We start from the raw sequence: 13,147 nt of genomic DNA, 5'->3' as shown, positions 1-13,147 counted from the left end.
AGCTAACTGCTACTGCCACTCTGACTCCCACATCCCGCCCCTTATTTTCCTGGTGCCCTAAGCCATGGCCTTTGTGGCCTTGCCTGAAATCCGGCCATGACCCTCTGTACTTGCTTTCAAAGGAAGAAGAATTCCATAGGTATGTATGTATGTCTTTCAGAGGGGATGCAGAGACTGCAAGTAAACCTGAAGGAGAGACCTGTGAGTAGGTAAGTATCAGTCTCCTCCATGCATGCTACCCTACAGTGATGAGTGAAACCTTTTTTTAAGCCAAACCTTTTGAGTAAGGATAATATTTATTGGCTGCCACAATAGATTGAAAAAAAATTGTTTGTAATTTTACAGCGTTTCTTCTTCAGGCTTTCAGGCTTTCCATTAGGCATCAACATGAAGCACAGAGGTTATTGTGGCAATACATATCTGTGTTATTCAGTGTTGTACTTTTTTTTTATCTTATGGATTTTTCAGTTCTCTTTCGGAACTGACTCACACTGAAAGCCGTGAGCTGGCACATGCCGCATAAATTCCAGGCTTACTCACATCTTATATTCCTGGCATGAGCGACTGATGGAAAGATTGTTCAGATGCTTCAAATCAATAGTTTGCGCAAAATGATCGCTCTGCCTTTTTTGATTTGTGATAATAGGATATTGTAATAGATTGTGTAGATTGGTTGATCTTTTTCATCTTCTGTGCATCGCCAGTGAAAGGGCTTATTTCCATTGGAAGTCACGGCCATTTCCGATTGGGCCGTGGCTCCCGTTCTGCTGTGTAGCCGCCGCCCGCGTCGTTAGCCGCGCCATACTTGGCTTAGGGACTTGATTGTGTGCTGTATAGATCTGCAGCATCCCATCCAGATTCACACCGACGTGCAATCTGTATGGCAAGCCATGTTACTGATAGGCAGCGTTTCCCCATGCAGCTCGCATGCAGGGAAAGGATACTAGTCTGTATATAAAGGGCTCGATTTGGTGTGAAGCGGTAATGGTGTTCGATTTCCTGATGACTAACGGACCCCTAGCCGTTCTCCCCACAAGTGTACTGTATGTGACTTTGCCGTATGTAGTGATGTCATAACATGTGGCGGTGTCACATGGTACAGGCACTTGCAGTGGCAACTCAAAATAGACACCAGACACTGGAGGAGGTGCATTGGCATGACCGGTAAGCCTGCAACACCTACCAAGAACCTCAGAGGGGGTTGACCCTCGGCAGGTGGAGGCGGCGGCGCTAGGACAATTTCCTGCTGAATCTATTGGAAATCTGTCTGCAGTGTATAACAGGCAATACATCCCTCTATTGTTGTTTTTGAAGTGTTGTTTTATCTCTGACTGTAGGCGATAAAGGGCTTATTTATAGCTCAAAGCACCTGTGTGCAAGTACACTGATTGCTAATGAACTTTACTTACTGCAGGGCTTTCTAAAGACGCGTACACACGCCATACCGTAGCTAACGACGGGTCCATCAGACCCTCCTGCTGGGCGGGCGTTCAGCCGACTGTAGGACGTGTGTACACGCTGTCGGCAGACTGATAAGCTGACCGGAAGATACCTTATTATGCTAGACGCTAGATGGCTGCTTCCACACTAGTTGTTTAAGTGTGTGTGTGGGGGGAAAGGGGAGGGGGTACTTTTATGTCAAAGACAGGTAGAATCTCTATATATATTTTCCAAGTGTCCCTGCATCCGTCCCTGTGTCAGTGCTTTTTTGCATTGCGCATGTGCAGGGACAGATGCAAAGACACTGCCGAGAGCTAGAAGAGGACTGGGCCAGAAGGGGCTGGCGTGTGTGCGCGGCAGGGGGCGGGTTAGTGACAGACCTAGCCCGTTTTTAAACGTGCTAAGGTCACTAGTAGCTTTATAGGCAATGGGGAGCTAATGCAGGACTATAGTTACGCTTTAATCTTTGTAATTGTGATAGTGCCCTAAGCTTATTGTTATAATACATAAGACATATAGGTATCACATTGTAATCTCATTTTGTTTTACTTCTTTCAGTGCATGCAGCAGAAGTATGTCCTGGGGGAGACCTGCACATGGAAAGGTGAAACCGGGACAGTGGGAGACTATCCATTTGGCATTCCCTGTAACATCACCTTAACAGGTACTTAGCCGCCATTGTTTGTACAGTGCTCCGGCAGTGGAACTTGAAGTGCTGGTAGTGGTATTAGAAATTGCTGCACTAGCGAGCTGGCATCCAACTGTGTCATTCATGTACACAGGTTTCTACAGCCACAAAGCTGATTGTAAATGAAGGATCTCCATCCTTCATGATGATCAGATGGCAACATGTAGAACCTGATAGTATAGTGGGACAGAAGACAAATCTAGTGTACTGGGCTCTTCTGGTAGGGAAACTTATTAAAGTGAACCCGAGGTGAGAGTGATAAGGAGGCCGCCATATTTATTTCCTTTTAAGCAATACCAGTTGCCTGGTAGTCCTGCTGATCCTCTGCCTCTAATGCTTGCAGCCATAGACCCTGAACAAGCATGCAGCAGATCAGGTGTTTCACAGTATTGCCAGATCTGGCAAGATAAGCAGCATGCTTGTTTCTGGTGTAATTCAGACACTACTGCAGCCAAATAGATCAGCAGGGCTGCCAGGCAACTGGTATTGTTTAAAATGAAATAAATATGGTGGCCTCCATATCACTCTCACCTCGGATACAATTGAAGCTTAGCCTGGTCACATGCTTAACGGTCTGATGTAGCAATCTCTTATATCTAGATAGACGTGAGCAGAAATCTATTAATTAGTGAGAAATCTATGAAACAATACATAGAAATGACATAAATAGGTCTTTGTTGAAATTGGTGCCTTTATGGGCATTGTGTGCATAAAATAGGGGATGAGCATATAGGAACTGTTTAATAAGAAATGTGGATTCTGTGAAACTTTTTTTTTTAATTATTTTTGTGTAGTATTTTACAGAGTATACTGTATAATCATATAATAATACGCTCCCTCACAATCTAATTGATGCTGTAGTCATAGTCTAGTTCATGTCCAGTTTTGGAGAAACTATTGATGATCACTGGGATTTTGGAGGGATAGAGGATCACTAAACTACCAGGGTCATCGGGGAACACCATATAGGAGGTACAATAAGTGGGACATTATCCATGTCAGCACTATATATGTAGGTATTATAGGGAGGACACTATACCTGGCAGCACTATAAAACGGACACTATAAATGTGTGTGTGAGGGGAGGGGATCATTGTATGCGGAGGCGTAGTCATGGGATCACTAAAAAAAAAGAGACCCGGATACAATGGGAACAAAACAGGGAGGAACAAAAAACTGCTAAAAATATGGAAGCATTTAACAAAAAATGTTTTTCCTCCACAGAAAGGCCTGAAGTTCTCTTTGAAGTTCCATGCCTAGAAAATGCTTTCCAGGTGGGCGGCTATCCCTGGCATTACATCATTACACCCAACAAGAAGAAAGACAAAGGCACCTATCACATCCGGGCTCTGGCGGATCACACTCTTGTAAGCAAATAGTGCCTTTCAGATGATTTTGATGGTTAGTAGAGGTCAAAATAAATAGATTGTGACGCGTTCTGTTGCTATGAAGGGGGAGGAGGCACAATGGAGCAGCATGGAATGGAACAGCTTAGGATGATAAGGGGAGCAATGTGCTTGGCTGAGACAATATGGCATTTTGGATTTTTCAATGCATAGGGACCACCATATACACGATAGACTGTCAGCAGAGACAACCCAGACCAGCTGCTTCATCTGAGAACCATCTAGTGCAGAGGTATCAAGAGGCCAAAATCTACAACATAGGCTAAGTCGCGGCCAAATTGTTTATTAGGATTGAACATTTATTGAACAATCTCATTCTAAGTGATGCAACTATATTGACTATGAGGGTCCTGCTCCTCCCCCTTCCGCAGTGTAGCGCAGTTTAAGATTTACCTGCCCTTGTGCTGCTTCAGGTCTCCTCTGATCTTCCTGACAGCCACACTCTCTGTGCAGCATACCTCCCGGTTCCTGAGGCATGTCACATGATTCGGAGAAGGAAGAATGAAAGCACTGAGCATGCAGCTGGCAGAAAGAGCAGAAGAGAAAACATATCGCCGGAGTAGGCATTGCGCTACTGTGTGTGTGTGTGTGTGTGTGTGTGTGTGTGTGTGTGTGTGTGTGTGTGTGTGTGTGTGTGTGTGTGTGTGTGTGTGTGTGTGTGTGTGTGTGTGTATATATATATATGATACACCTGTTACGGGGAGGGGGAGGGGAGGTGTTTGGATACTAGGAGGGGGCCCCATGCTTATTTCACTGGGAGTGTCCTACTTGAGGGCCACATAAAATAGCAAGGAGGGCCTCATTTGTGTTTGACACCTGTGATCTAGTGTGTGTATGGGGGAGGAGGCAGATGTGAAAAATGTAGGTTTTAGTGTAACTGAAGCCAGTGGGAGATCTAGTAAAAAAAAAAACAAACGGCCAGTGAGCTCATTTCATCTTTCTATTCTAGTAGTTTCAGCTGTAGTAGGGTGCTAAGCAAATATAATACATATAATACAATGCAACACAGTTAGGTTGTTTTAGCTTCATTTATCTCCCAGGCTAACTACAAACAGGTTGGGATCAGCAGCAGCACAGGCACTGCTTGCTTGGAAGTTACACTCTGCTCAGACAGACTGTGCTGCCATAAGGTTACTGTAATAACAAGAAGTTTACTGTAAAAATGAAGACCTAACATTAGAGGAATTAAGAGTTTGTCATCTTGTTTTTGTCTTAATGCCAGCTGTCTTTCTATTATGCTGCTCTTATGGCTTCAGCAATGCCTGAGCCACATGCACAACAAACATGCAGCCAGTGGAGTTGGCCCAGATTCAAAATACGGTACAGAAGGGCTGGTTTGCATGGACTGTTGTAGAGAGTTGCATTTGCCTCCAGGCTCCAGCCAAACTCCTCTAAACTGCTCAGGCATAGACAGGGGATTGTTGAAATCAACGTTTTTGAGGACTCCAGAGGTCAGGATGTGCCTTCCAGAAAGAGAAATAAAAAGCAGAGACACCAGGAACCATAAAACTTGTAATATCTGAAGTGTGTTGTGTAATTGTGGTACAAAACAATACTCACAAATCTGGGTTAAAACGATGGCAACCACGATGCTGTACTTGTGGCGAGAACTAGTCCGTATCTACTCGGAGCAAAAGTGATCCTAGGATCCAGGTGGCCACTCCCCCAAAAATTAAAATTTGATCAGATAGATACTTAAAATTAGTTACTATTGACACTTTCCAGTGGGAGCAAGGACATAGAAGGGTAAGAGGAGACACCCAAGTTGTAGTAAAATGTTTAAAAACCATTTAAAATAAGTAGGTGTAGGTGTAAATAAGTAGTAAAGTGCTTTCCTCAAGGAAGTCAACCGACAGCACTGGCTGGAGATAACAATGTTTAAAGGGAACCTAAACTGAGAGGGATATGGATGTTTCCTTTTAAACAATACCATTTGCTTGGCAGTCCTGCTGATCTCTTTGGTTGCAATAGTGGCTGAATCACACACCTGAAACAAGCATGCAGCTAATCCAGTCTGACTTCAGTCAGAGCACCTGATCTGCATGCTTGTTCAGGGGCTGTGGCTAAAAGTATTAGAGACACAGGATCAGCAGGAGAGGCAGGCAACTGGTATTATTTTAAAAGGAAAAATCCATATACTTCTTAGTTTAGGTTCCCTTTAAAGAACCACTCTAGCGGAAAAAGAGTAAAGCAGGCCATACACTGGCTCGATTCGCGGCCGTTTCGACAGCAGATTCGATCCTGGGATCGAATCTGCTGCCAATCGTTCGCGGTAAACGCAGCCGCCGATCCGATTTCCTCCCGAGATCTGATCGGTCCGTCGATCGCGCCGTGCGGGAAATTACCCTCGATCGCCCGCGGGTAAAGTGCGCGTCGCTAGCGGCGGCCGATCCGATCAAGTATACATTACCTGAGGCTGGCTCCCGGGCGTCTTCTCCGCGCTGCACGGCTCTGTTCCGGCTCCATCCATCCCGGCGCTTCCTGTGTCACTGCAGTGACCAGGAAGTTCAAATAGAGGGCGCTCTATTTGAACTTCCTGGTCACGGAGTAACACAGGAAGCGCCGGGATGGAGCCGGAACAGAGCCGTGCAATGCGGAGAAGATGCCCGGGAGCCAGCCTCAGGTAATGTATACGGGGGGGGGGGGGGGGGACAGGCGGCAGGAGCAGCTCAGCAGATGGTGAATCGGTTCCAGGCTGAAATCGATTCACAATCTGTTTGCAGTAAAGGCAGCCATACGATCCCTCTCTGATCAGATTCGATCAGATAGGGATCTGTCAGCTGGTCGATCTAATGGCACATCGACCAGTGTATGGCCACCTTAAGCTGTTAAAACCTGACATATCTGATGGTTTTGAACTAGCCAATCTCTTCATGGAAGGTGGGTGGGTGGGGGGGGGGGGAGGGAGGGGGTTCCAAGAATGTATTTTATTTTATTAAAAAGCAAACTCCCTGAACAGTAGTTGGTGAGTGTGATTGCCAAAATATTGTGCAAGGGAGTAGGGATGCTGGTTTCTATCTTTCTATTTTGGCAATTAGACTTAGCAACTGCTGTTCATGAAATGCTTAGGAAAAACAAGAAAACCATGAAAACCTCCCCATGAGGAGATAGACTAGTCAAAAACCTGTCAGATGTTTATTTTATTTTTTTCGCTATAGTGGTCCTTTAATAGGAGCACTATAGACCAGGGGTCCCCAACCACCGGGCCGCGGCCCACTGCCGGTCCGTTGGCAGTTTCCAGCTGGGCCGCGGCGGGTCTGTCATCTCCCCCCTCTCCCCCGCGGCCGCCGCTCCTGTTGCCTTATGAGCGGGCGGCTGCTTACGGATTCCCCCCGGCGCGCACTCCTTTAGTATCTCCGATAACAGCAGCGCGTCTTGCGGAGGAGGGAAGGAGGCGGGGCAGCGGTTGCCATGGTAGCGGCGTAGCATATTGCCGCTACAGGAAGCCGCTGCCCCTCCTCCGCAAGACGTGCTGCTGCTGTATCGGAGATACTGAAGGAGAGCGGCGCCTGGGGAATCCGGAAGCGGCCGCCCGCTCATAAGGTAACAGAAGCGGCGGCCGCGGGGGCACCACCTCCCTATACTGGGCACTTTACTAGCCATGCTGGGCAGTATACTAGCCATGCTGGGCACTATACTAGCTATACTGGGGCACTATATTAGCTATACTGGGGCACTATACTAGCCATGCTGGGGCACTATACTAGCCATGCTGGGCACTATACTAGCCATGCTGGGCACTATACTAGCCATGCTGGGCACTATACTAGCCATGCTGGGCACTATACTAGCCATGCTGGGCACTATACTAGCCATGCTGGGCACTATACTAGCTATACTGGGGCACTATATTAGCTATACTGGGGCACTATACTAGCCATGCTGGGGCACTATACTAGCCATGCTGGGCACTATACTAGCCATGCTGGGCACTATACTAGCCATGCTGGGCACTATACTAGCCATGCTGGGCACTATACTAGCCATGCTGGGCACTATACTAGCCATGCTGGGCACTATACTAGCCATGCTGGGCACTATACTAGCCATGCTGGGCACTATACTAGCCATGCTGGGCACTATACTAGCCATGCTGGGCACTATACTAGCCATGCTGGGCACTATACTAGCCATGCTGGGGCACTATACTAGCCATGCTGGGCACTATACTAGCTATACTGGGGCACTATACTAGCTATACTGGGGCACTATACTAGCCATGCTGGGCACTATACTAGCCATGCTGGGGCACTATACTAGCCATGCTGGGGCACTATACTAGCCATGCTGGGGCACTATACTAGCCATGCTGGGGCACTATACTAGCCATGCTGGGGCACTATACTAGCCATGCTGGGGCACTATACTAGCCATGCTGGGCACTATACTAGCTATACTGGGGCACTATACTAGCTATACAGGGGCACTATACTAGCCATGCTGGGCACTATACTAGCCATGCTGGGCACTATACTAGCCATGCTGGGGCACTATACTAGCCATGCTGGGGCACTATACTAGCCATGCTGGGCACTATACTAGCCATGCTGAGCACTATACTAGCCATGCTGGGGCACTATACTAGCCATGCTGGGGCACTATACTAGCCATGCTGGGGCACTATACTAGCCATGCTGGGCACTATACTAGCCATGCTGAGCACTATACTAGCCATCCTGGGGCACTATACTAGCCATGCTGGGCACTATACTAGCCATGCTGGGCACTATACTAGCCATGCTGGGGCACTATACTAGCCATGCTGGGCACTATACTAGCCATGCTGGGCACTATACTAGCCATGCTGGGCACTATACTAGCCATGCTGGGCACTATACTAGCCATGCTGGGACACTATACTAGCCATGCTGGGCACTATACTAGCCATGCTGAGCACTATACTAGCCATCCTGGGGCACTATACTAGCCATGCTGGGCACTATACTAGCCATGCTGGGCACTATACTAGCCATGCTGGGCACTATACTAGCCATGCTGGGCACTATACTAGCCATGCTGGGCACTATACTAGCCATGCTGGGCACTATACTAGCCATGCTGGGGCACTATACTAGCCATGCTGGGCACTATACTAGCCATGCTGGGCACTATACTAGCCATGCTGGGCACTATACTAGCCATGCTGGGCACTATACTAGCCATGCTGGGCACTATACTAGCCATCCTGGGGCACTATACTAGCCATGCTGGGCACTATACTAGCTATACTGGGGCACTATACTAGCTATACTGGGGCACTATACTAGCCATGCTGGGCACTATACTAGCCATGCTGGGGCACTATACTAGCCATGCTGGGGCACTATACTAGCCATGCTGGGGCACTATACTAGCCATGCTGGGGCAGTATACTAGCCATGCTGGGGCAGTATACTAGCCATGCTGGGCACTATACTAGCTATACTGGGGCACTATACTAGCTATACTGGGGCACTATACTAGCCATGCTGGGCACTATACTAGCCATGCTGGGCACTATACTAGCTATACTGGGGCACTATACTAGCCATGCTGGGGTACTATACTAGCCATGCTGGGCACTATACTAGCCATGCTGAGCACTATACTAGCCATCCTGGGGCACTATACTAGCCATGCTGGGGCACTATACTAGCCATGCTGGGGCACTATACTAGCCATGCTGGGGCACTATACTAGCCATGCTGGGGCACTATACTAGCCATGCTGGGGCACTATACTAGCCATGCTGGGGCACTATACTAGCCATGCTGGGGCACTATACTAGCCATGCTGGGGCACTATACTAGCCATGCTGGGGCACTATACTAGCCATGCTGGGGCACTATACTTGCTATACTGGGCCACTACCTACCTATACTGGGCACTATACTAGCCATGCTGGGCACTATACTAGCCATGCTGGGCACTATACAGGGGTAACTATACTACTATACTAGCCATACTGGGGCAACTAAACTCCCTATACTGGGGCAACTATACTAGTCATGCTGCCGCACCCAACCCCCCCCCCCCCATAACCCGCTGCGCACAACACTGTCCACTAGGCCGCACACCACCCACATCCTTCCCCTGACCCCTCCCACCGCCATCCCAATCCCCCCCGGTCCCCGGAGAAAAATTTGGACAGAAAGCGGTCCCCGGGCCGGAAAAGGTTGGGGACCCCTGCTATAGACAACTCGTTTCATGGGCTGGACCCCGCTCCCTCAGGTCAAATATGAGTGTCTTTGTGCTAAGAGCTTGGAGCACCTATAGTATAGGTGATCAGTTTAACATTAAATAAAATTAATTTACTTATGTTAAATGTTTTTTTTAAAGGTTTTAATACACCTGGGTCACCTGCTTCTTCTACCCCTCTAAGTTATCAAAGTTGTTGCATTTACCAGCATGTAATATTTAATTCTGCTGAGATGGTTGAAGCAACAACAACCAGATGGTGGGACTGTGAATGCTGGATCTACCTTGGCGATTTACAAACAATCCTATCACAAACTCCTCCCTGAACACTCTGTTGTTCAGTGCAGAAGGGGTTGATTTGCTGTCCAATGCTTAAAAGCTCTTCAAATGCTCATGTGATGGTAACACTGAAATAAAGTTGTACAGAGGTTACTTTCAGTGAAAACTTAATGATGGAATACAGTGTGTCCCTCAGGCCCCATGGGGGAGAGGCCCAGAAATATCTAGGCATGGGGAGTACAAAAGGGCGTGTACCTTGCATGGTACCCACAACGTTTTTATTGATTCCAATGATGGCTGCAGCAAGGGACACATAGGCTTTCAAGGGCTGGAGGAAGCCCTTGGTAAGTAAATCTGATTTTTTTTTTTTTGTAATCACCAGATGTATCCTTTAAAGGATACCTGAAGTGACATGTGACATGATGAGATAGACATGTGTTTGTACAGTGCCTAGCACACAAATGACTTTCCTGTGTTCCTTTTTTTTCTTTCTCTATCTGAAAGAGTTAAATATCAGGTACGTAAGTGGCTGACTCAGTCCTGACTCAGACAGGAAGTGACTACAGTGTGACCCTCACTGATAAGAAATTCCCCTTTTTACCTCTTTCTTGCTCTCAGAAGCCATTTTCTGCTAGGGAAAGTGTTTTATAGTTGGAATTTCTTATCAGTGAGGGTCACACTATAGTCACTTCCTGTCTGAGTCAGGACTGAGTCAGCCACTTACATACCTGTAAGAGAAAGGAAAAAAAAGTAACACAGCATAGTTATTTGTGTGCTAGGCACTGTACATACACATGTCTATCTCATCACGTCTCATGTCACTTCGGGTATCCTTTAAAAGGATACTGTAGGGGGGTTGGGGGAAAATGAGTTGAACTTACCTGGGGCTTCTAATGGTCCCCCGCAGAAGTCCTGTGCCCGTGCAGCCACTCACCGATGCTCCGGCTCCGCCTCCGGTTCACTTCTGGAATTTCAGACTTTAAAGTCTGAAAACCACTGCGCCTGCGTTGCCGTGTCCTCGCAGGCGCAGTGGTTTTCAGACTTTAAAGTCTGAAATTCCAGAAGTGAACCGGAGGCGGAGCCGGAGCATCGGTGAGTGGCCGCACGGGTACAGGACTTCTGTGGGGGACCATTAGAAGCCCCAGGTAAGTTCAACTCATTTTCCCCCGACCCCCCTACAGTATCCCTTTAAAGGACAAGCATGCTTGGGAGGTGGTAGAAACAAGGCTATGGTCCGCTTATGCTGTAAAACCTATTTGCATGTACCTCCAGCATCCTGTGTCTCTGGGCATTCTAACCTGTTTGTGGTTTCCACTCCCTGCTTTCACCATGTCCTCTGTGTGTATTTCAGGCAAAGAATGGCGTACTTGACATGAAATACTACTCACTGGAGCCTGATTGGATTCACTTCCATCCAGACGCCTCTGAAAGAATCATCCATGTAGGACCAGATCGCATAAGGTGAGTATAAGTGTTCAAGAGACAACTAGGACAGCTGACTGTTCCACTGTAACATTTATATGGAGAGGAGGGGGAAGGTATTCTGGAGCATAGCAGGAGACTAAAGACACTCCCAGATAGCAGCGTTTCTGGAACTTTAGTCCCGCTTGCCCCATTTGAGGTGTCTACACACAAATGAGAAGTGAGTCTATATAAGTTACCCCCAAGCCCGTTTAGCTCTTTTAAACAGTCAGAACTGATCTTTCAACAACAGCAAACCCTGAGCACGTTGTTCAACTCCTCACCCCTTCAGCCAGAAGCCTTCCTTCGTATGCCACGTCCTCCGCCATCCATAGCAACGTGTGTGTCTGCATGCACCATATTAGAGAGATTTAAAAAAACGGGTCTGTGAAATGGTAGCGACTGCCATTCTTTCTTGTCCTGGGTTAGTGGAAGTTTTCATTTTTGGAGAAAGATTTGCTCTTTACTTTCAAGGACTAGCAAAAGTAGATGTCCGCGTCATCTGCTTGTATACAGGGTGTACCGGGGTCAAGGACATAGGCATACAAAGTAAAGAAAAGAAACTCAGAGAAAGCACAAAAAAAATGAAAAATACAATCTTTATTGGCACATAATCAAAGCAATGTTCAATTTGACACCATCGATACCACAACTAATAAAAACAGTTCAAAACAAGCAGGTATCATACAATTCCTTGCCATGTCTGATAAATATCCCCAGCAACATGTAATGTTCCAATATATTAAATCACTGGTATGAGCTACCCACAATGGGTAAAGCACATTGATCATACCAGTGATTTAATGTGATGTGATGGTAAGTTCTCTTGAAAGTAGTATAATTGTCCAATCAAAGCTGGATGTGTGTATGCACCCTTAAAGAGGCTCTGTAACAAAATTTTCAGCCTTATTTCTTCTATCCTTTAAGTTCCTATACCTGTTCTAATGTGGTCTGTCTAAAGGTCCGTACACACGCCGGACTGGAGGCAACGACGGGTCCGTCGTCACCTCCCGCTGGGTGGGCGTTCCAACCACAGTCCGGCGTGTGTACGCACTGTCGGCGGACTGATACGGCTGTTTCTGAGCGATCCGCCCGGTGGATCGCTCAGAAACAGCCGTATCAGTCCGCCGACAGTGCGTACACACGCCGGACTGTGGTTGGAACGCCCACCCAGCGGGAGGTGACGACGGACCCGTCGTTGCCTCCAGTCCGGCGTGTGTACGGACCTTTACTGCAGCCTTTCCTAGTTGCACAGTGGCTGTATTATCTCTGTTATCTAATCTAATCTTCTTTCCTTTGTCCTGAGGCAGGAATGTGCTGCTCTGCTATGATAGAAGTTATGCACACCCTCTCCATGCCCCCTGCAGGCTCTGTATGAGTCACAGTCTGAGCTTCTCTGAGTCTGTCATATGCTGTTAGCAGCCATGTTTTTTGTTTGTAAACACTGCCTAAAACTGGCAATTTTACAAGCCAGGATATCAGCAGAGAGTGGCAGAAACAGCAAAGAGGGGCCCAGGAGAACATAATGAATAGAATGGTACAGAGTACAGATTCTCTTTAAAGAGGAGACCCATTGGTGGAACCCAATGGTGATAGTTGGAGAACTCCTCCTGCAGCACACTTCCCACTGAGGCTACAGAGCAGCACATGCTTGCCAGAACTAATCCTGGAAAAAAACATGGCCTGTTCTGATGAA

At 47.4% G+C, this 13,147-nt stretch overlaps 1 protein-coding gene across 4 annotated transcripts in view; it reads left to right on the top strand.

Moving 5' to 3' along the window:
• The window catches only part of DCAF17 (DDB1 and CUL4 associated factor 17), a 67,113-nt gene that overhangs the window by 42,581 nt on the left and 11,385 nt on the right, over positions 1-13,147 (top strand). For all 4 annotated transcript variants that reach the window (XM_068245533.1, XM_068245530.1, XM_068245532.1 and 1 more), the window contains exons 9-11: positions 1,999-2,104; positions 3,353-3,495; positions 11,342-11,451. In XM_068245533.1, the coding sequence (XP_068101634.1) occupies positions 1,999-2,104; positions 3,353-3,495; positions 11,342-11,451 (359 nt within the window). The remainder of the gene's footprint in view (positions 1-1,998; positions 2,105-3,352; positions 3,496-11,341; positions 11,452-13,147) is intronic.

The sequence above is a fragment of the Hyperolius riggenbachi genome, chromosome 7 (assembly GCF_040937935.1).
Source record: "Hyperolius riggenbachi isolate aHypRig1 chromosome 7, aHypRig1.pri, whole genome shotgun sequence".
NCBI classification, from domain to species: domain Eukaryota; kingdom Metazoa; phylum Chordata; class Amphibia; order Anura; family Hyperoliidae; genus Hyperolius; species Hyperolius riggenbachi.
The sequence above is the reverse complement of the archived record's forward strand: the minus strand, read 5'-3'. Positions and strand labels throughout refer to the sequence as shown.